The 22,309-nt window shown below is 44.1% G+C and overlaps 1 protein-coding gene across 6 annotated transcripts in view; it reads right to left on the reverse strand.

The window, feature by feature from the left end:
- Positions 1-1,832: 1,832 nt before the first annotated feature.
- The window catches only part of mtmr4 (myotubularin related protein 4), a 43,822-nt gene continuing 23,345 nt past the window's right edge, over positions 1,833-22,309 (reverse strand). For 4 of the 6 annotated variants that reach the window (XM_054755108.1, XM_054755110.1, XM_054755111.1 and 1 more), the window contains exons 4-20: positions 20,834-20,950; positions 19,382-19,411; positions 18,948-19,030; positions 17,873-18,039; positions 17,678-17,774; positions 16,956-17,069; positions 16,684-16,883; positions 14,395-14,523; positions 12,969-13,080; positions 11,468-11,663; positions 11,128-11,313; positions 10,718-10,888; positions 8,555-8,709; positions 5,611-7,042; positions 5,411-5,521; positions 5,222-5,310; positions 1,834-3,433 (exon numbers count right to left, since the gene is read on the reverse strand). In XM_054755108.1, coding sequence (XP_054611083.1) covers positions 3,256-3,433; positions 5,222-5,310; positions 5,411-5,521; positions 5,611-7,042; positions 8,555-8,709; positions 10,718-10,888; positions 11,128-11,313; positions 11,468-11,663; positions 12,969-13,080; positions 14,395-14,523; positions 16,684-16,883; positions 16,956-17,069; positions 17,678-17,774; positions 17,873-18,039; positions 18,948-19,030; positions 19,382-19,411; positions 20,834-20,950 — 3,567 coding nt within the window. In that variant the 3' untranslated portion in view covers positions 1,834-3,255. Of the gene's footprint in view, positions 3,434-5,221; positions 5,311-5,410; positions 5,522-5,610; positions 7,043-8,554; positions 8,710-10,717; positions 10,889-11,127; positions 11,314-11,467; positions 11,664-12,968; positions 13,081-14,394; positions 14,524-16,683; positions 16,884-16,955; positions 17,070-17,677; positions 17,775-17,872; positions 18,040-18,947; positions 19,031-19,381; positions 19,412-20,833; positions 20,951-22,309 lie in introns of all 6 variants that reach the window. The other 2 variants (XM_054755105.1, XM_054755106.1) reach the window with 2 other exon arrangements.

Raw genomic sequence — 22,309 nt, forward strand, 5'->3', positions numbered from 1 at the left:
AAGAGATAGGCCCCTCCCCCCTAAATAAAGGCTCTCAGCGGATGGATCTTCACCGAGGGGCCCCCCTTTTCCTCGGCGAGGCTCCCAGCTTGCGAGAAAGTGAGATGATGGAGTCATTCCTGTCATCTTTCCAGGTGCTGACAGCGAACGGAAGAACAAAAGGTGGCAAAGTCACAATCAACAGGAAATGATCTGCTCTGCACATTTGAATATCCACTCCAGTCAAAAATAGCATCTCTCTTCTCAAAAAGAGTCTGGAAACCCTTCATTATTATTCACCACTCGGAATACCTTCCGTTCAAATGATGGATTCAAGTCACGGAAGAAGTTTCTATGAAAGTAGAAGACAATCATACATGAATGGTGGCATTGCAAAGCAGGCAAAGCAGAGCCATGATGGTGTTTGAAAGCTTTGACAGCCTACTTAATGGTGATGTGCTCCATCATGGAAGTGTCCGTCTACACTTCATGGTTGAACCTCCAGTGTGTGTGTGTGTGTGTGTGTGTTTTTTTTTTTTTTGGGGGGGGGGGGGGGAATAATAAAACGATAATCGGTTAAGAGGAATCACGCAACGACGTCTTGACTTGGCTGTCCTTGTTACACCAGTAACGTAACGCAGCGGCTTCTTCTCAGCTACCGGGGAAAGGTCGCCACCTGGTGGACACACTGAGAATTACAACGAATGAGCTCATCAAAATCAGCTTCGGCGCAGCAAGTACGTCCAGTTGCACTCAAAATAATTCAAACACGATTAGATTTGCAAAATGAAACTTATAAAGTAAAAAATATTATTTTGCTGGTTTATGGACTATGCACATCTTTCAGTGTGATGCAGTACTTTTACTCCTTTGTCTTTGTTTTTTACTACTAATACTATTTTTTATTTCGACTTAGTCCTTTAACACCACAATGAAACCAAGCTGAGCATTTTCAAATAAATTAAAAAGGCACAATTCATGTGCTTTGTGGACTTGGAAAAGGCATTGGACCGTGTCCCTCACGGTGTCTTGGAGGGGGTGCTCCAGGAGTACGGGATTGGTACCGCGCTGCTATGTGCCATTAGGTCCTGGTTGGCATTGCCGGCAGTAAATCCAGCCTGTTTCTGGTGAACGTTGGCCTCCGCCAAGGTTGCCCTTCGTCACTCATTCTGTTCATTTTCATATAGAGGATCTCTAGGTGCAGCCAAGGTGTCGAAGGAGCCCAGTTCGGGGGCCTTAGGATATACTCTACTATTTGCAGACGATGTGGTCCTGATGGTCTCATCGGGCTGGGACCTTCAACGTTTACTGGGGCGGTTTGCAGCTGAGTGTGAAGCTTCTGGGATGAAACTTTACATGGAGAGGAGCCAGTTGAGGTGGCTCAGGCATCCGGTCCGGACGCCTCCCTGGTGAGGTGTTCTGGGCACGCCCAGCCGGGAGAAGGCCCCCGGGGAAGACCTAGGACACACTGGGGGGATTACGTATGTCTCACAGCTGGCCTAGGAACGCCTTGGTGTCCTCCCGGTGGAGCTGGAAGAGGTGGCTGGGGGCCGGGAAGTCTGGGCTTACCTACTGAGACTTCTGCCCCTGCGACCTGGACCGGGATAAGCGGAAGACAATGGATGGATGGATGGATGTATTAACATTGAATCCTATATGGCGGAAATTCATTTATCACGTTCAGGTCTGGAACCAATGAAGCGCTATAAACGAGGGACGACTGTAGATTACTTTGTAGTCACCTTTGTGTTTTTGCGGTAAACAACTAGAGATGGAGGTGCCTCATGCAGCGGAGCCTTCGTCCTGACAGTCAACGCTTACCAAATATAAATGAAATGGTGCAAAATGGTGCGCGCTGGCTACATAGCAAAAACATACATACAGGCAACTTCTATGTCAAGCACTCAGGTACACCGTACACTATACTTGAGTACCATCTAGTGGTTCAAATGTGAATTACACCTCCCATTACAATTAGTGATAAAACTGTCTCAAAAACACTGCCGATAATATTGAACATCAACGATAATTTGTAGCACAATTATCGACCAGCAAAAGTTGTTACCGTGACAAGAAAACACACAAGCTGGGAAACAGATCCATCATATAATCTTTTATCTTAGCCAATGGGAGTTAACTTTTACAGTGCATTTCTTTACAAGTTATTCACGAATTCAACAACAGTTTTAGCCACCACCATGGATCAGATATCAACATGTACGTTACACTTGAGTTTCTCCGGTTGTAAATGATTAGGTCGGCTAATTGAGTGACATGTGATCATACGGTGAATGATTAGAACAACGTGTTAATCTTTAGCAGCTAAATACCTGTACCATAAACACAGAGGAGGAGCCAATTAGTGACCTGCGGCCTGCTATTGGAAAGAAAAAACAAGACAGAAGAGCAACAATATGGCACAATTGAACAACCAGTAGACACAAACTAATATATAGATTGTTTTTCAAATGGGGGAGGGGGACCTGTTGAGAAAAAGAACCACCAAGCTTTAAGGTTGAGTGTTTTTCTCTCACAATGCCAATCAGGACAATGAGGCTTTTTGAGGCCCGTCAGTCGCAGACCCTGTTGGAAAAATATCAGTCAGTTCCCAGTGTACCCTGCAGAGGACTTTCCAAAACACAAACATGTTTTGTGTGCCTCTTGACACCCCAGCAACATGCCGAGCAGATGTGACTCCGAGCTTGTGGCAGTGAATGTGACCGCATGTTCACTCACGGCCGTGGGCACAAAAACACACACAAACTCAGTCCAGTTTACATTCAATGGCGACAGCAGGTTTCTCCCTTTTGCTCAAGTTTGGTCTCAGGATTCCCTCCATTAGACAACAACTTAGAGGTGCACAAAATAAGAATACAAAATTAGACTTTTAAATACAATAGCAGCAATTCTTTTCGTTTTTTTCCTAAGCTGAAAACCTCCAGTAGATCAGGTAAAGGCTCGGCGTCGCTGACCGCCGACCGATTGTCCCTGTCAAGTGTGACGGTGTCTTTGCGGCGAGTGCAGGTGTCCGGTACTTGAGGTTACCGCTAGAGGGCGTTGCCATGCTACAGGCTGAAATGTCTGAACAGAAAGAGTTGGTCCTGGGACACTTCTCCCTGTGCCTCACCTCTCAGAGCACCTCCGCTTCCAGGACGAGCCTCCCAAAGGGGATCAACTCCTCCTCGCTGCAGCTCACACCCTCGCAGCCAAAATCCACAGCAGGTTGGGGGGTGACCACTCGTGAATTCGTCGCTGAGCTACGGGAGGACGTTCCTCTCAACTGGAGGCTGTGGCGATGGCCTTCTTGAACTGCTGGCTGCGGATCTCGCGGGTGCGGGACTCGAGCAGCAGGTCGTGGCAGGTGTTGCACACCAGCACCGGGTCGTACAGCTGCTGGTCCGGGATGGGCAACTTCAGGTGACAACAGTCTTTACAGAACACGTTGCCACAGTTCCTGCAGCGGGACGACACAGACAGGACATGACTCTTGGCGCAATGCTGACGTGATTTGCACCATCACGCCCGACCAAACCTTCTCCAGCCAGGGCCACGTCCCAAAAACCAAAGAATGATAGATTTATTGCAAACTAACACATGCTCAGTAGATATGCTAAGAACTTTGATATATTTCATGAAAAAACACATTATTCATACAAACAGCAGTCTTTCATCTTTTTTCCCCATTTTTGCTTGGTTCCCCCCCAAATATTTGAACTTTCTTCTTCAACAATCTTTGCACATTTTATTCTCGAATTATTATGATTTTATTCCCATAATATTTTGACTTTTCCCAGCCTAGGTTTCCTTTATTTTGTTTTGTTTCTCATATTATAACTTCAAAAAAAATTACAGATTTTTCTTGAATATTTCAACTCTAAGCTACTAAGATGACTTTATTTTTGCTCATAATATTACAATGTCATTCGTGTAAAATGGCAACGTTTTTCCTCGTTAGACTTTATTATTGTAAAATTACAGCTGTTTTTTTTTTTTTTTTTACATTTCTGCGTTTTTTTTGTGGTTTATTTCAACTTTCTTGTAAATTTTCTTCTTGTAATTATGATTATTTATTGCCATAATATTATGACTTTATTCCCATAAAATGATTACTTTCCCCAACCTAATTTTCCAAAAATTACAGTTGTATTTTGTTTTTCATAATACTATGACTTTTAAAAAAGGACATGATCTTTCCAGATAATATGACATTATTCCTGTCAAACTTTATCTCGTAATATTTTGACTTTTCTTGTTCGAATACAACTTCATTCTTTTAAAAATGGCAGCTGTTTTCTGATGTTTTTTGAACTTTCTTCTCACAATCAGGACTTTATTCTTGTAACAACTTCATTTTCGAAAAATGGATTTTGTTTTGTTTCTCATCATATTATGACTTTAAAAAGTCACATATTTTTTCTTGAATATTTCAACACTAAAACTACTAAAATGACATTTTTCCTCATAATATTAGAATATATTTATTCTTGTCAAATTAACAACTATTTCAACTTTCTTCTTGTAAATGTTCTTCTCTTGTAACGTAGCTTTTTCCAAACTCTAACATACAAAAAAGTACAAATGGATTTGTTTTGTCTCTCATATTATAAAAAAAAAAAAAGTATTTTTTGTTTAATATTTCAACTTTATGCTACTAAAATGAAAAACTTTGTTAGATTCCAACTTCTTCTCCTAACATGTTGACTTTATTCTTGTAAACTGCTGCTGATTTTTCCACAATTGCTGCTGCTGGTTTTTTCAACTTTTCTTGTTAAATTATATTTTGTGCTGCGGGCCAATAAAAACTAAAAATGCTGCGGACTGCACTTTGGACACCCCGATGTTAAGTGGACTTTAAATGCATAATGTTCCAATGACGACCTTTTAAAGAACAATGGCTTGAACAGCCGTGGCTGTAGGCAACATCCTGGTGTAGTTTTTTCCATTATGTCCAAAAGATGACAGCAGCCGCATTAAAGTATCATGAGTGGTCAGCATCCAGCAGCCTCATCTACCTCTGCATGCACTTTAAAATGTTGGTCGCACTACTCGGCTGCCGGAGTGAAACTCAAGCTCGCCGCACCCCTCCCTCCAAAACGTGCAGAAAGAAACAATTGAAACAAAAAAGGAAACCCCACCACTGATTTTATCAGACAGAATGTTCAGGGGCTCCTTCGTCGGGTTAATCTTTGATAAGAGATCATTTTTGTGTGCTCGTGTGAATGGAAACATAGTCAAGTCCCACCTGCAGTGGTGACGCCGCTTGGCTATCCAGAACTCACAGTCACAGTTGAAACAATGAGAGGCCATGTGGTCGGGCACCCACCTCGTGACCTACGCACACGCACACACACACACACACACACTTGGATAATTAGAGGTGCTAAAAGTCATCATAGTGCAAGGTGAGGGGGTGAGAAGGCCAGAGTCTGACCTCTGTGTCCTTGCTCTCCACTCGATCCCAGCTGCCTTCAGACAGACGGTCTTCGCTATGCGTGGACAGAGAGTCCTCCTCGTGGCTGGTGTCTGACTCCCGCAGACACGTCTGAGACAAGAACAAGGAATGAATAAATGAATGCCGTGCACATGAAGATGACCACTTCGGTATCGGTGGGACAAACAACATCTACTAACAATGTCATCCTCGTAGTCGATGTCTGGCTCTGAGGGAGGGGTGCTGTATTGTTTGCTCTCCAGTCTCATCTGCAGCTGTCGCACTTGCTGCCGCAGCACCTCCACCTCCTGCTTGTAGCCCGCTTCGATCTGACGTAGTCTTTGCTGAACCGCGTCCATGGGCACCGGCAGCCCGTCGTCATCGAGGTAAGACGGCGCTTGGGGGGGAAGGGGGGAGCTGGAGGCAGAGGATGAGGGGTGCGACACGGGCGGAAGCTGGTAGCCAGCCAGTGAGCAGTTGTTTTGAGTAGTTCCACTCAGGCCAGGGTAGCCCGTACTCCTGGTGGCAGACGGCCATCCGGGTTGCAGAGGGCTGCTGGGGCAAAGCACCTCCCTGCGGCAGCACTGTGAGCCGTTTGGGAAGGGGAAGCCTTGGGAGCGCAGGAGCTTGTGTGCAAGTCGGCGGCTCTGGTAGGTGTTGGCCTGCAGAGAGCGGCTGGTGCAGTGACTGTCACTGCTGTAGGAGGACTGCATGAGGCCCTGAACACTCCCCCAATGGGAGCCAAAGAGGGACCTGTCTGACAGCGGGCTCTGGGAGATCAGATGGCGAGCTGCTCCCTGAATGTAGTCTATCGGAGATGCTGCAGCTGCTAATGTCCCATCTTTTCCTTTGACAACATCTGCGGTCGTGTCCTCTTTGTGGGACTCAACTGCTACTTTGGCCATTTGCTGCTCCTCGTGGTTGAAATGATTGAGAGTATGACCACTGCTCTGCTCATGAGGCAGGGGGAGGGGAGGCTCTCCCTGATCTGTTAGGGTCTCAGTAGAGTCCTCCAGGGGAACCGGTGGCGTTAGAAGCTTCACAGCCATGAGGTCTGCAGACTGCAGCAGGCCATCTTCCTGACTGCCAATGTGGGCGTCAGGCAGCGGGCATCGTGCGGTGGCTGACGGTAGTGTGGCATCGTGGGTCAGTGGTAAGCAAGATCCTGATTTAAGATTGGGTGGCATGGTGCTCTCAGAAGTCCTATAGGGGTTCTCAGCCTCCAGCAGAGCTGTTGGAAGAGGGAGGGTGGCGGTGTGCAATGGAGCTTGTTGTAAGACAGGAGCAAAGAGAGGAGTGTGAGCATGTATGACGCCTGAAGCCATGTGGACAGGAGGAAGAGGCAGAGAGGGCAGAGGCTGAGTGGTATGACACGGTTCCTCGGCCGTGTCCTCACAAACACCATCTGGGGGCTCGGTCGGACTCGGCTCCAGGGGTTCCCCGCCGCCACTGTCAGGTATGACCTCATCAGAGCCGTCCACACATGTACTATCCGAGGCGGATGCGGCCTCCAGGACGGGGCGACCCTCCTGGCAGTGCTTGTTAAGATTGGGGTCACTGGATGTCCGTGTCAGGGGCATGCCATTTTCAAAAGCTGACAGCAGGTTGTCCATGGAGCGGGTCTTGGGAAGTCTTGAAAGACATAATACAATATTTATTTAAAAAAATAAAAAATAAAAAAAAGACCGTACAGGAATCCCTTGTTTGTCACGGTTCATTGGTTCCAGACCAGTCCATAAGTGAATTCACGCAAAGTTTATAAATGGAATATTTGCGGAGTTTGAGCATAGAAAACCTGCTTACAACCTTCTAAATACATTTTTAACACTATTAGAGCCCTCTAAACATGAAATAACACCCTATGGTCACCTTTACACGTATATTACCCAATATACAGTTGTCCCTCACTACATCGTGGTTCAAACATCGTGCCCTCGCTATCACGGTTTTTCAAAAATGTATCAATAGATGATCGTTGTTTTGTAGTTGAATATATACATGTAAAGTTTATATATCATCTGTGACTTGTCGCGTGTGTCTTCAAGAAGCAGGGCCAGGGAAGTGACGTGCGTGACGTCGGCTTGCTAGAGTTGACTGTTAGCTGAGTGCTAGCAGCAGGTTGGCAGTGTAGAGAGTGGCCGACAGCAGCTCCAGTGTGAATGTTCACTGCATGTGTTCTCTGCTTGTTAAAAGGGACTGAGGTGCATCGTGAGTAGAGTATAGTAGAGTAGTAGAGCAGTATTCTACACTAGTCTTTCGGTAACGTTTGAGACAATAGCCTCCACGAAGTACGCTGACATGCTAACATGCGAGTCTCTTATTTACGTCAAAGATGGCATATTTTCCATTATTATGTCTGCTATATTGGGTAATAGGAGTGTAAAGGTGACAATAGGGGTGTTATTTCATGTCTCGAGGGCTCTATCAATGGTAAAAGCTATATTTAGAAGGTCATTTTAATATTTTTGTCCTAACTTTCTACCATTTAGATTTATTATGCCAAAACCACTGCTGTGAAAAGACAACAGAGCAAATGACTTTATGCAGACAGTCTAGACCTGCCTTTCCACAACTTAGGCTTACAACCCAAGATTGTTGGGTCGAAGTTTGGCAGAATAAAGTTCAAATTTTTATGATTTAAAAGTGGACACGTATTTTCATGGCAAGGGATTTTTGGCAAGGGATCCATCTTTCCTGCTGTCAGTTGACATAAATTAGTGTATTGACTTGAACATGAGGTCTTATATTCAAAGTCTACATACAAACCAGCAAGTGGCGGCAAACTGCTGTGCACACCAGCAAACTGGACAGACGCAGTGAAAAAAATTATCCTTTTTAATTTTGCTTTTTAATTTTTCAAGATTCAAGATTCAAGAGTTTTATTGTCATGTGCATAGTAAAACAGGCAGTTATACTATGCAATGAAATTCTTATTCTGTTCATTCTCCCAAGAAAAGAAAGAAAACACAAGAAAAAGAATAAGAACATAAGAAACATAAATACCAATAAATTAAACAACAACAACAGAAGAGACATTAATACAAATAAATAATACAAATAATTTTTAATTGCTATTGGGACAATAAGCGTGGGGTGAAGGTGAATTCTTAACCAATTTAACACTGAAACAAACGTCAAACGCACCTGTCTAGGGGACGGGAAGCGAGTTCCTCTCCTGTGACGCTCTGGGACAAGTAGATCTCCATGGAATCATCCACAGCAGTGCAAGGTGAAGAAGTGGGGAGGTAGACTGCTGTCCACAGCTGTAACGCCCGCGTGTGGCAGACGGGTTGCAGCACCTTGCAGAGAAACAGGCCAGAGCGCTTGTTGTCAACATGATATCAGTGATCTAGATAAATATCTGCAGGGCAACAAGGAAAATAGAGGATACAAGCCACAAACAAAGAACCACGCCATTGGAAGATGACATTCAATAACTGACGTTTGACACCACTACCATGTTGCAAGGGCCTGCTCAACAAGAAGTACTGGACTTAGGAACCCATGTACATTCAAAGTACGACACCAAAGACTGCCGGAGGGGAAGACCTGGAAGTGGAAACCTTTAGCAATAAAAGACCACAAACGATTGGATTGGAGAATGGTATAGATCAGGATAAGAGGGGGAAAGGAACAAAAAGTTTTTTACAAACAGCTTTTATCATCTGAAAGTATTTATGAAAGTAAATAGTGCATGTTGAACACAGGAAGTGAACAAATGTATTAGAATCTGATGTGAAACCAAGAGGCTCGTCCTACTCCTTTTTGGTGACAGTTAACACTTGCTAATGCTACCATTCAAACAAATGAAACCGAGACAAAAGGAGCTAGGAAGCTTTAAATGTCACACTGAAAACCAGTAGGGGGCAGCATATGAGCAGGAACCGTCTACCTCGGTTGGACAAAACACTGACTGCTTCAGCAGTCATTTCCAAACAATATAACATAATACAATCTTTCTAAATAAACAATACAATGCAGTGGCTACTGTGGCTAATCCTGCCACCCAAGTCCATAAGAGTGTTTGAGTTGTTGGACTGTGTACTTGCCAAGTTTTCATTCATTTATTGTGTCAGATGTAGCATAGTTTACAGTTAAGACATTCACCAAGTTTCATGTCGACGCTAACGAGGCAGCTGATGTCGGTGTTGCCTATACCGACGGTTAAGTTGAGCGCCTTAAGGTAACCCGGCCCACGCCCGTAGTTTCAACACATGGAAGCCCAGTTCCGACTGCAAGGACTAACGCAGCACGTGACAAAGTAGTTCCACCTAGTGACTGCGCCGACCTCCGCTTTCTCTCATACCGAAGGAACGGTATGACATCAAATTTGAGTGGTTTCCACACAAAATACTGGGGTATACCTTGAAACCCGTAACCGACCCGTGCATGCTCGGCACTTTATTAGGAAGGTCTGTGAAACTAATGTTAAAATATCCCAATGATAAGTCAGAAGTGTGAGATCAAAAGTTGACATTTTGAGATTAAAAAAAGTCAAAATTTTGAGATAAGAAGTCAAAATAGGAAAGTCATAATTCCAAAATAGGAAAGTCATAATTATGTGATAAGAAAGACAAAATGATGACATACAAACTGCGCATGTGTCGAGTGCCCTGTGATGAAGGCGGCACATGCGGTTTGTATCTCATCATTTTGATTTTTTTTATCTCATAATTATGACATTTTAGGTCATCATTTGGACTTTTTAGCTCATAATGATGACGTTTTATCTCATAATTTCAACTTTTAAAATTGCATAATAATTTCATAATTATGACTTTTTTCATCTCTTAATTTCAATTTTTTATCTCATAATTAGGATTTTTTCATCTTGTAATTTCGACTTCTCACAATTATGACTTACCATTGGGATATTCTTTTTCCTTCTGTGGCGGAAATGGGCTTCCATACTCATTAGACTGCATCAAACATTACAACTTTGGTTTGATAGTGTTATTGAACAGTGTTTACTGTTGTAGCTTTACTTTGCAGTGGTCCGTGAGTGCACTGCATCGTGTTTCTAACATTGAGATATTTTGGTTACTACTTTTGACAAGCGCCAAAATGCTACACACATCTTTTAGTAGGATGAACTGGATTGTCTTAGTGGAGGCTAAGTTAGTGCTGCAGCTCTTGTATTGGTTTGCATTTGATACTGCAAGTGCACCCTTAGAGGCAAGGAGGTGAAATGAGGGATCTTATAGGCTGGAAGTATGACACTGCTTTGATACCGAAGTGTGGCACTATGAGTGGAAAAACAGCATAAGTATAATAGTAAAAAGTATAATACTGTACAGCAAAACTCACCACGTCATGACTTGGGATGTAGAGGAAGTTCTGAAAGTTCTTGTTTCCTGTGCGAAGCAGGGACCAGACGGAGCAGGTGCGCTTGTAAATGTTCCTTGCCTCCCTCTCACGAGCGTTGTTACACAGGAAAGTACCGTACAAACACGAGTACGTATGTTGCACCAACTTGACCTGCACAGAATGATTTACATCAAGCATGACGGCTGAATGCCAAAAGCGTAAAGACAGTCAAGTTGAAATGGATCAGATTTTTCCAGGCATGTAAAACATGGCGACTATATGAAAGTATGAACGACCACAAAAGTACCACATGGCAATGATGCTGATGAACAAAATATGCATGTCCTCTTTAAAAGCCCAAAACGACGTTAGGCAGTCATTGTTAGAATGTATGCGTGGAGAGCACACACCAGGAAGGCCTCATTGAACTCAAACAGGCAGGGGAACTGTTTGAGCAGCTGGTGAACACAGTCCAGCCACTGCAGGAAGACGGGACACTGCTCGCTGACGTCATCGGCGTTCTCCTGGTGGCCACAGCGGTCCCCAAACTTGTGACCATAGTCCAGCCACTCTGTCTCTACAAGCACCTGGAAACCCTGTGGAACACATATACTGTACTTAAATACTGCACATTATGGAATCATTTCACAAACATTAGGGAACTCTGTATGCATCAGGTGTACACAAAGTTATTTTCATAGCATCAGTTCATTCATTTGATTTTCAAAGAGAAAAGTACATCTTCATCACCTCTAGTGTTCTGTAGTAGGGATCCAACAGGATTTTGGCCAGAGCAACAATCTGGGGTGTACGGTCCCACCCGTCCGAACAGTGCACAAGAACAGGACGGCCTTCTCTTTCCACAGAGGAACACACCAGAGTGGCTGCCTTCAACATTACAGACAAGTGCTGCAGCCAACGGGTGCTCTCGAGAGCTGAAAGCCAGCTAGGAAAACACGACAGACAGAAGACATCACTTTTAGAGAGAAGATCAATTTGTGAACATATGAACTGTCCCAAGTAAAAAGAAGCAATGTGAGAACAATATATGAACTCATTCAATACCAAAGACGTATTTATATGTTTTTTACAAACCCCAACGCCCGATCCATACGTCTTTTACGGGGTTTTTTGCAGCAGAGTCAAAAAGAGGTGATTACGCAACTGCACACTAACAGATACACATCACTGTCACTGCAGTTTGAAGCCATGAAAACGGCCACAAGGTGGCAGAAGTGTATTTGATAAGAGCTCGCCATGGATCATTTGCATGTATTAATTAACACACTCCACAGCAAGGAGGAAGTGGAGGAGCGTGGAGGAGTGTAGCGTGCAGAAGGTTACGCATTGTAGGGAAATGTTAATGCATGCACGCACACGCGCACACACACACACAGTTCAGTTCCAAATGTGAAAACTGTAAATAGTTGATGGTGTTATATTTGTAAACAAATTGTTATTTTGATGTTTGTGTTGTTTATGTTGGTATAGTTGTTTAGAGATTTGTGTCAAAGTGAAAGTTATGCTTGAAATGTATCTTTTCACAAAAAGCTGCTTTTCCTCCCTTTTCTAGTCAGGAGCTGATATTTTCCTGAAACTTACCTATGTTCTACTGCTGATTACTAAACAACGGAAAAAGGGAGAAACCAACTTTTTTTCCTGATGAAAGACGGGAGTCTAATCGTTCTTTTGGTAGGTTCCATGTTTATATAACCATATAACACAATACTCTGTGTGCCTTGAAAGATCCGTCCAAATAGTCTAAAATGGCTGCTACTGAAGGGGTTGTCTTTTGAAAAATGGCTGGGACTGAATGATGAGTCTGTGACTGGGGTGGAGGGATTTAGTCCAATTTGCCTGGAAGCCTTCTTGCCTCATTAGACGGCAAAAGAATCCCAAAAGCTTGAATGTAAATTGATGCAACTACACAGCTGCTAGGTTAACGTGTTTGTACATAACACGCGGACATAAACAAAGCAGTGAAACACCATCCGACAACATGTAACCATGTAAACACTGTGGTAAACAGAAACACATGCCGCCCACATGGCTCCAGTGTCTGAGTGACCTGACAGACAGCTGGTCCACCCAGTAGGACAGAGACTGGACCAGGGGTAGCTACCCCATCTCCGTGTGGTCTAGCTTTTCTCTTGCTGTGAGAGCATTAAAATGGGGAGGGAGAGGGGGAATGGGGCTTTGGGGGACACCAAGGCAGACACTGAAATAAAGAAGGTCAAATGGATCAACTTACTTTCCAGGATCGGGTATCTGACTGCAGACTGTCCTCAGGGCCTGAAAGCTGTTCCGGATGGCGTGGATGTTGGCCATTCCCATAAACATCACCTCACAGTTGGGGTAGTACTCTGAACACACATTGTGATGATGTCACACGCATTGGTTGACTTGTGTGGAACAGGAACGGAAAAGTAAGAAACTTTTCTAAGAGTGCTTTCCTGTAATAAACAGCCATAGACCCTTTATTTACCGTGTCACATTTCTGTTCTTTGTTGAATTCACTGGTTTGTTACACTGTGTCCTGCTGCTATAATGTCTTGCCATTTAGAAAACAGCTGTATTTTAACACCAAAACTTCACATTTGTACTCACAAAATTAATTAAAATAGACTGAAAATTATACAGTACGTGTGCATTTAGTTAGTCAGTTGCTAACGCAGCAGCTAGAATCTCCAAGCTACACATAATTAGTGTCCTACTGAAACAACAATGCTGTCTCAAATTCCACATAGGTATCACAGGTATCATATAATTAGCGGTATAGTTGCACATTACTTACAGAAAGAGTCTCCAAGGTAGAAGCGCATTAGAAAGTACTCCGGAACAAAAAGAGGCTGGTGGGCTCTCTGTCATTCAATTTGCGTGCCTAATGGCGTTACAAGCTCAACTCAATGAATGACTGTGGCCACTCGGTGTCGCCAAAAAACAACCACGTCAATGTAACTTAGAATGCATGTACAAACGTGGCGCCCTCACTCAGTAAGTACACAAGTAATTAATTAATAAAAAATAAATACATTCACAATTTGTACTTTTACTTTCTATTATTTATTGTTTTACTAGTTTGTGCAGCACTTTGGAAAATGTGCTATATAAATAAAGTGGATCGGATTGCTTATATGTGCTATATTGAATACCGGTAATACAAATGTAAAGGTGACTATATGTGTGTTATTTCATGTCTTGAAGGCTCTAATAACGTTAAAAAAAAGTATTTAGAAGATCGTTAACAGGCTTTCTATGCCATAACTATGAACATATTCCATCTATTAATATTGAATTCTACTTTGCGGAAATTCCCTTATTGTGGTCGAGTCTGGGACCAATTAACAGCGATAAACGAAGGACGACTGTATGTTGATATGAGTCACACCTGATGGTAAGTTGGAGGACCAGCCAATCTATGAAAAACTGTGCAATTTATATGCCAGAAAATACGATATAACTTTTGACAATAACCACTCTCAGTGCACAACCTATTTTTGCATTATCATGAAAATGAACTGCGCTAAAATCTGACCTATTCACTCTCTGAAAAACACATTTAAGGGCTAGCGGCCTCTGGGAATGGACCGAGTTGGACTTCCGTTGGTCTTAAGTTGCCGAATGTGGTATGCAAAACCACCCATAGTCAGCGAGTAACCTGATCAATCTGAGCTAACCTTCACATTCACAACCTCCGCCCTTTGCACGGTTGGCCACTGCAGCGGTGTAAGAGCGAGCATCCAGAATCAGCAGCTTCTGTGACACCGTGTTGTCGTCACAGCCCGAGTTGCCCGTCAAGGAGGAGTCTGGCAACACAGGTGGCAGGACACACAACGTTACCAGTTACCTTGCATTATCACCAGTGGATTCAATTTTTAGCGGTGACCGACTGGCAGAGGAAGTGAGAAAAGGCATGAAAAGGGAACAAGGAGACGTGCGAAGTTGCAGGTGATGTTATTAAGAGGATACGGTTCTAAAAATCAAGTTTTTTTCCCCCTCAAATGGAACCGTACAAGTTGTTCTCTTATGTAATCAGTGTTGCACATCGACACACTTCCTGTCTCTTATGTTAGTAGAGTGGAAGTTGTCGTGCCTCTTGACATATTCCTGGAAAAAATAATAAAAAAAACAGTGTCAACCTGTGCTAAGCTCAGACATTGATGAAGGAACGGCTGCTACAAGAAAATATGATCCCTAGCAACTATCAAACTATGAAAATATTTACCTGCTTTTAGCGATAAACAAAAGCACAAGCGATAAGATGACCTAAACAGAGTTGCATCCCAAAGTGTAAATTGAATTTGCCATGATAAATTGAAATTGCTTGCATGTTTTGTGCACCAAGAAGCCTCATTAACAACTCAACTCTCTCTGCCAGAATACCTACATTTCAATGTTTTGATCTATGGAAATAACTTTATTCCAGTCCATTAATCAATGCATTTGTATGATCAAGTGTACAGACAAATATTCAAATGATGCTGGGGTGGATGAATGAGATGATCAAAATTTGAAGACCAGTTGAAAAATTGCAAGAATTTACATTTTGCACTGGAGGTTCTGCAAAAAGAAGAAATGGGAGTGAGACAAAAATCATTTTGGGGTAAGCAGTTTATGGCAATCAAGCATTAAAGTAAAATAGGCTGCTCATCATCTGATCAAAACTTAAAGAGCATACAACCCAAACCCCCCTAAAAATAGAACTAAAATGTAAAAAAAAAGGACTCCGTAATGAGTAGCTGTGCCATTCTCAACAAGGTGAAAAAGTGGTTTGGGCGTGCGTGATGCCATGCGTGATGCCATGCGTGATGCCATGCGTGATGCCATGCGTGATGCCATGCGTGATGCCATGCGTGATGCCATGCGTGATGCCAGTGTTTCCAGGAGGCTGGTGGGAATGTTGCACCAGGTGGTGAAGATGGCTTCACGGAGGGCATCCCCTCATGTCCATTTTTGTAAATCCATCCCCCAATGTTCTCCATTGGATGTAGATGAGGGGAAGGGAAAGGCTTCTTGAGACGTCATCTGTACTTCTGTGAAGAAGGTGTCGGACGTATCGCTCCTCATCCGAAGAGCTTCGTCAGCGAACTAATAAGTGCTGGTAGCTTAGGCCTTAAATACAGTAAGAGTGGGCGGAATTGGTGTGTCAGCACCCTCCTTCTATTGGTTCCTCCACGTCCGACACCTTCTTCACAGAAGTACAGATGACGTCTCAAGAAGCCTTTTCCTCGATGGACAACTCCTGTACGACTGAGAGCCTACACAGATAGATGAGGGGAATATGCAGGATGACCCTAAAGAGTGATCTTATTCCTCTGGAAGAAGTCCTTTGTAAAGTGCAGTGTTCTCCTGTTGAAAAAGCCAGTCATTACCACACAGACGAGGGCCTTCGGTCATGAGGGACACCCCCTGCAACATCTCCACATAGCTGGCTGCCGTTTGACGCCCCTGCACAACATGAAGCGCCATTGTTCTATTGGATGATCATGATGGTGCCCCCTCCACTGTGCCGTGTGGAAAACATCTCAGGTGGGATCTCCTTGTCACGCCAGTAACGCTGGAAGCCATCGCACTGGGAGAGAGGCCTTGCTTATGCAGCTCAACAATCGCACCGCGTTCAAAGAGAGAAAGCTTTTTTGCATTTGCCATCAAGCGATCATGACAGTGAATACCTGACAGAAAATGACATTTGATACACATTTTTGCCAAGATGTTGGCTTTTAAAGGCTGTGCTCTTAAACTTTTGATCAGATGAACAGTCTATTTCACTTTAATGCTTCTTTGCAATAAATTGCTTACTCAAACATTTTTTTCGCCTCACTCCCATTTCTTCTTTTTGCATTTTAAAGCTCTACTTGGAACCTCCTTACGACCAACAGTGCAAAATGTAAATTCTTGCAATTTTTCAACTGCTCTTCAAATTTTGATCAGGAGTGTATACAGTAGATACGAAAATAAAACTTTACCAAAATCACTGTCCGATGAGTCGGGAACTTCCCCGCGTTGTTGGCAGGCTGGTGCGCCACAGGGACCCTTGGTTCCCGTGTCCATTTGACAAGCTTTGGCAATCGATGTCACCAAGTACTCATCATCTGTGTTCCTCCAGCCCCACCAGCTGATCTCAGGCTGACTGCAGCGTGCAATCACAGCCCCATTCTTCTGGTGCCTGAAAATAAAAATAATTTCATTACGTTAAAATCACTGAAAAACAGGTAAAAGCACAGACCAGCTAGCCTACCTGTAGACCACCACAGGAATCCTCTTCCAGGATCTGAAGGAGGCCACGCTGTCCAGCTCCTTGTCGGTTATCCATATCGGAACAAGAAGCTTCTGTGGGTAGCTGGAGCACAACCTAACAATACAAAATGCAGGTCTGAATCTCACATTTTTATTACACACATTAGGGAGAGCCCGGGTGTCACTAATGAGTCAATAATAGTCAAGTAAGAAATGGAAAAGGAAATATTGGTGATACATGTGGTGCTGCCTGACTAGTGTCTATCCTCAACAGACATGCAGTCTTTCACTTCACCTGCTAAGTGTCTAAAGAGGAGAGACGAGCCCGACAGTGGGAGAAAATAAGACTGTGCTGAGTCATGTGGCTCAGCAGGCTGCAGCTTGTTTAATTAGCAAGTTGTCCTGTACGTCTGGCTCCCTCAGCAGGCTGTGCTCTTGTGAGCATGCATGTACGTGCACGTGCACACACATCTATTTATTGGATTGATTTGCAAACACCTCCTATACAAGTGGTGCTTGTGGGTATACTGTCTATGCCATTTATGCAGCCAAGAAAGTGTGCACATAAGTGCGTGCATTACGACTGAAGACAGTGAATCATAACATACTCGATCGATACAGACGCTCGATATGCCCATAAAGACCTAATCAAAGCACTCAGTACCATCTTCATGCTGTAAAATCACATGGCATGCTATTTATGGCACAACATCTGTGACATACTTATAGTTGCAATTTATGTCTGACACTCGCCAGATGTTCTGCGTGTCAAAGCCCATCCTTTTGACCTCCATCTCCATTCTCTGGCGCACATGATCACCTGCAGAAAAATGGAGCGAGGGAACACAATCACAACAAAACAAACTTAAAGAACCGTATTATTCTCAAATTAGTTGTGTGTGTGTCGTATGTATGAACCTGGACGACAAAGATGAACATGCTGGTCCTCGTCATCAGCACTGCCTCCCAGACACCATGCATGATAGGCCAGGGCGAAGAGGTCCTCTAGGCGGGATGGATGAGCCAAGGCCCTGGTCAGACGCTTCACCCACTCCTGACACTGCTTGAAGGTTGTAAAGTGGCATCTGGGGAGGGCAGGGGGGAACATACGTGAGGCTCAGAAAAACACATTGATGGATATTTACTACATCCCTTTGCTACATTTGATTTCAATCTCAGTACAGTCGTCCTTCACTCTATCGCGTTTTTTAAAAATTTATAAATGACTGCTGTTTCGTGGTCGAGTACGGCCTATTATTAGTAAAAAAAAAAAAAAGGCATATTTAAGCAAATTGTACTTATTCTAAGCATTTCCAAGCATGAACTACATCAACACTGTGAGCACTGCGGCCATCTTGTTTACGTTTGTTCTACAGCGGGAGAAGATGAGAGCGTCTTCATCACATACGCAAGAATGTAGAGGCGACAGTGCGCATACGGTCGGAGGCAAATACAACCGAGCCATTTGTGAGGTCTGATTTTTTTCGAGGAGGCATTTTTGTGACGCAAACGTATGAATTACTCTTTGGACGCATATTGTTGTGAGAAGCCAAACTCCTTACTTGTGCAACCCCAGCGACGTACTTCATCACCGAAATCCGACTAGAACTGGACTTAAGGGACCGAGTGGGAGGTAAGTGACTGTCGATGGACTACACTGCTGATGGGGATGTCATCCAACTTCATGCCAAAAAATCCCAACTACCCCTTTGAGCTTTCACAGCATCAGTGGTCCTCTGTTGGCCAGAGGTTTGTTGGAACGCAAACCGGTCCATGGGTTAAACATTGGGGACCAATGTTATAAGTGACAAAACACACGAGTGTAATATCTAATAATCCATCTCATTTACAATGAATTCATGTTTACTTTTACATTATGCCGTCAGCCAATAAAAAAAAGCTCCCAGGCCGCACCTTTGATCTAACATAATGAAGTCATTTTCATTATTGACAGCGATTATAGCAAATGTCATGAATGAATTTCCCTTATTACCTGACAACTTTGGAGTCTTTGCAGATAATATGCAGCTGGAACATATCCCTGCTCTCCACGCTCTCGATCAGCCTAAGAGGAACCTGCAGGCGGGGACAAAGAGCACGTGTGATGAGCCCGGTGGCGCCGACAGAGAAGACAGCACATCTGCTAGGGTTACCACCCACTGGTCTAGAATAGACCCATCGGCCTCTGCCATACAACCCAGTTGGTATATAGCGCACGGCTCACTGGAATGTGTGTTCTTTTAAATAACAAATGTTATGCAAGTTGTGCAGTAGTCTCCAATATACTATCAATAACACAACGGGTTACATTCAACTATATAATAGTGCAGTGTAAGATGGAGTTTGTCCTTGCAGTGTAATTGTGCAGATGAGGAAAATCTGTCTCCTCTGTGGAAAGGGGTGTTTTATTGAACACATGATACTCACAGATATTTCATTGTCCACATCTGGGTAGGTCTAAAACACAGCGACAACATGGAGCACACAGACAGGGAGGAGGACACAAGACAGGAGGAAATGGAAAAATAATTAAATCCAAAAAAATTAGGTGAAAAAACACTAAAGAATGACATGTTATAAAGAGGGAACGAAAACGTGAGAGAGGCTGAAAGATGACATGCGTGGCTTATGCAGTGTGCGACTTGCCGCGCGGCCACGTAACCTTGCCAAATTGAAATCATGGAGGGAAAGACAAACACAGACAGGAGCAAAGGGCAAGAAAACAGCTTGGAAGTATGATAGTAAGATAACCTGGAGGGGAGTGTGGGGGAGAGGTTGTGGCTTTTTGGGTTCATCTATGGTAAAGGAGATGCTTTCATTCATTTGGAACACACACACACACACACACACACACACACACACACACACAAGTTACACTGGAATACATCACATTCACTTCCTGTATTCCAAAAATGTACCCTTTGCCAATTTTAAATATATAGGAAAATGATAGGCAATATAAACGATGTGGTACAATAGGTCAAGGTTTATAATCACTATAAATAAATAATGTGATATAACTGTCATAATAAATAACAACTGATGAAAAAGGTATAATAACTGACACAAACATCTCTGCAAAACAAACTCCAGGCTCGCACTGGTGGACGGTGGCTCTGTATTCATTGATTGCTTTTAATTTGAAGATGTTCCTGTCTTAGTTTTAAATATTACCTAATATATGATCAATTAGGTGGCTTGTACGTAGCCCAGGCTCCCGCGTTGTTTGAGAGATGGACTGTCAACCAGCTGTAATGGCCCGTGCATGTCTCTACAGTTGATTCATCGCAGGATTTGTGGCCGATTCTTATCAATCCAGGAGGCTTCTATCTGTGCAACAGCATCGCTCTCTTGTCAAACCTGATATCCGGTCGCATCGGTTTATCGTTCACAACGCTAGTAACAATGCAATCATGCCTCATTAAATATGGACACACATTCATGAGTTACTTTGCATTGACCTTCTATGATGAAGTGGAGGCATGGCAAGGGCGTAACCTGAGGCGGAGTTGCGTACTCCTCAAGGTGGAATCTACAAACCACAAATGGCGTGAGTGCGTGCGTACGCCACTTTTTATAGGTCTTAATATTTTTGTCCGTGTGCACATTTTGGGTTTCTGGCGTACGGAGACTTTTAGTCATATTTCCACGCATGTTTACAGATGAGGCCCCTGGTGTCAGTCTGTTAGCATCAGTAGACACCAGGCTCAGATCTAACGCTAAACCGATCCTGCCAAGAACCAAGATGGCAGTGATGCCTGTGGGATTCTCCTGGTAGAAACTCTCCCACGGCATCTGCATTGGGATTGGTGCACTGAGTTGGTACTTGACAGCGTACATCAAAATTCCCAATTGTTTTAGTCTTTGACATGCACTTACATTGATGACAGAGTCCTTGAACTTGATGTGGAGTCTGTAGTTTGAAATAGCAATGATAGCCTCATCTGCATGGCCAAGATATTCCACTCCTTCCCCCTGAAGAACCGGGAAGGGCACCTGTAAAGACAAAACACAGAGATTGTAGAAACACAAGCATAACAAAGCAAACCAACCCCACCCCTTTGTCAACAGCGTACCACATGTACTAACAGTAAAGTCAAAGCTGTGCCTTAAAAACGTAGCATCAGGGCCATATCAGGGGGCAGATGAACTCACTGTTTTTCAACAGATTTGAGTCTGCCCCCCCTCCCTCCCCTCCCCACTCACCACTCTTCACCCCCACATCCCCATCCCAGCCATCCTCTACCCCCCTCTCCATAACTGATGATCAGGTGAGAAGTCAGCTGAAGAAGATCAAGGCAAGGAAGACCATCCAGCCGTCACTACTCAGAGTGAAGATGGAGAGTGTGGGAGTAGACCAACACCTGACTGCATGGGTTATAGACTACCTCACCAACAGACCACAGTATGTGAGGCTCCGTCACTGTGTGTCTGACATGGTACTCTGCAGCACAGGTGCCCCTCAGGGTACGGTGCTCTCCCCTTTCCTCTTCACCCTCTACACCTAGGACTTCACACACAACTCCACACAGTGTCACATCCAGAAGTTCTCCGATGACACAGCCACTGTGGGTTGTGTTTCAGAGGGGAATGATCTGGAATACAGGACGGTCATCAGGGACTTTGTCAGCTGGAGTGAGCTTAACCAGCTGCAACTCAACACCAGCAAGAGAAAGGAGATGATCATTAACTTCCAGAGGAAAACATCTCACTTCACACCGGTGAACATCCAGGGAGCGGACATAGAGTTGGTAGACAGCTACAAATTCCTGGGTGTTCACCTTAACAACAAGCTGGACTGGTCCTCTACAAGAAGGGCCAGAGTCGCCTCCACCTGCTGAGGAGACTGAGGTCCTTTGGTGTGTGCAGGACTCTTTTACGGACCTTTTATGACTCTGTGGTGGCCTCAGCCATCTTCTATGCTGTGGGCTGCTGGAGAGGGGGCAGCACGGACAGGGACAGGAGCAGGATCAATAGGCTGATCAGGAGAGCGAGCTCTGTCCTGGACGGTCCTCTGGACTCCGTGGAGGAAGTGGGGGAGAGAAGGATGTTGGCTAAGCTGACATCCATCATGGACAACACCTCTCACCCGCTACATGACACTGTGGGTTCCCTTAGCAGCTCCTTCAGCAGCAGACTGTTACACCCACGGTGTAAGAAGGAGAGGTTCCGCAGGTCCTTCATACCGACCGCTGTCAGGCTCTACAACACCTGCACCACCTGAACCATGTTGTAGTCACTATGTATTCTTTACTTGCGTATCTTGCTTGCTGCTGTAACAAGTGAATTTCCCCGCTGTGGGATAAATAAAGTAAAGTACAAAGTACAAAGTACAAAGTATTTCAATGTTTTTCT

The sequence above is a fragment of the Dunckerocampus dactyliophorus genome, chromosome 16, assembly GCF_027744805.1.
Source record: "Dunckerocampus dactyliophorus isolate RoL2022-P2 chromosome 16, RoL_Ddac_1.1, whole genome shotgun sequence".
Classification (NCBI taxonomy): Eukaryota; Metazoa; Chordata; class Actinopteri; order Syngnathiformes; family Syngnathidae; genus Dunckerocampus; species Dunckerocampus dactyliophorus.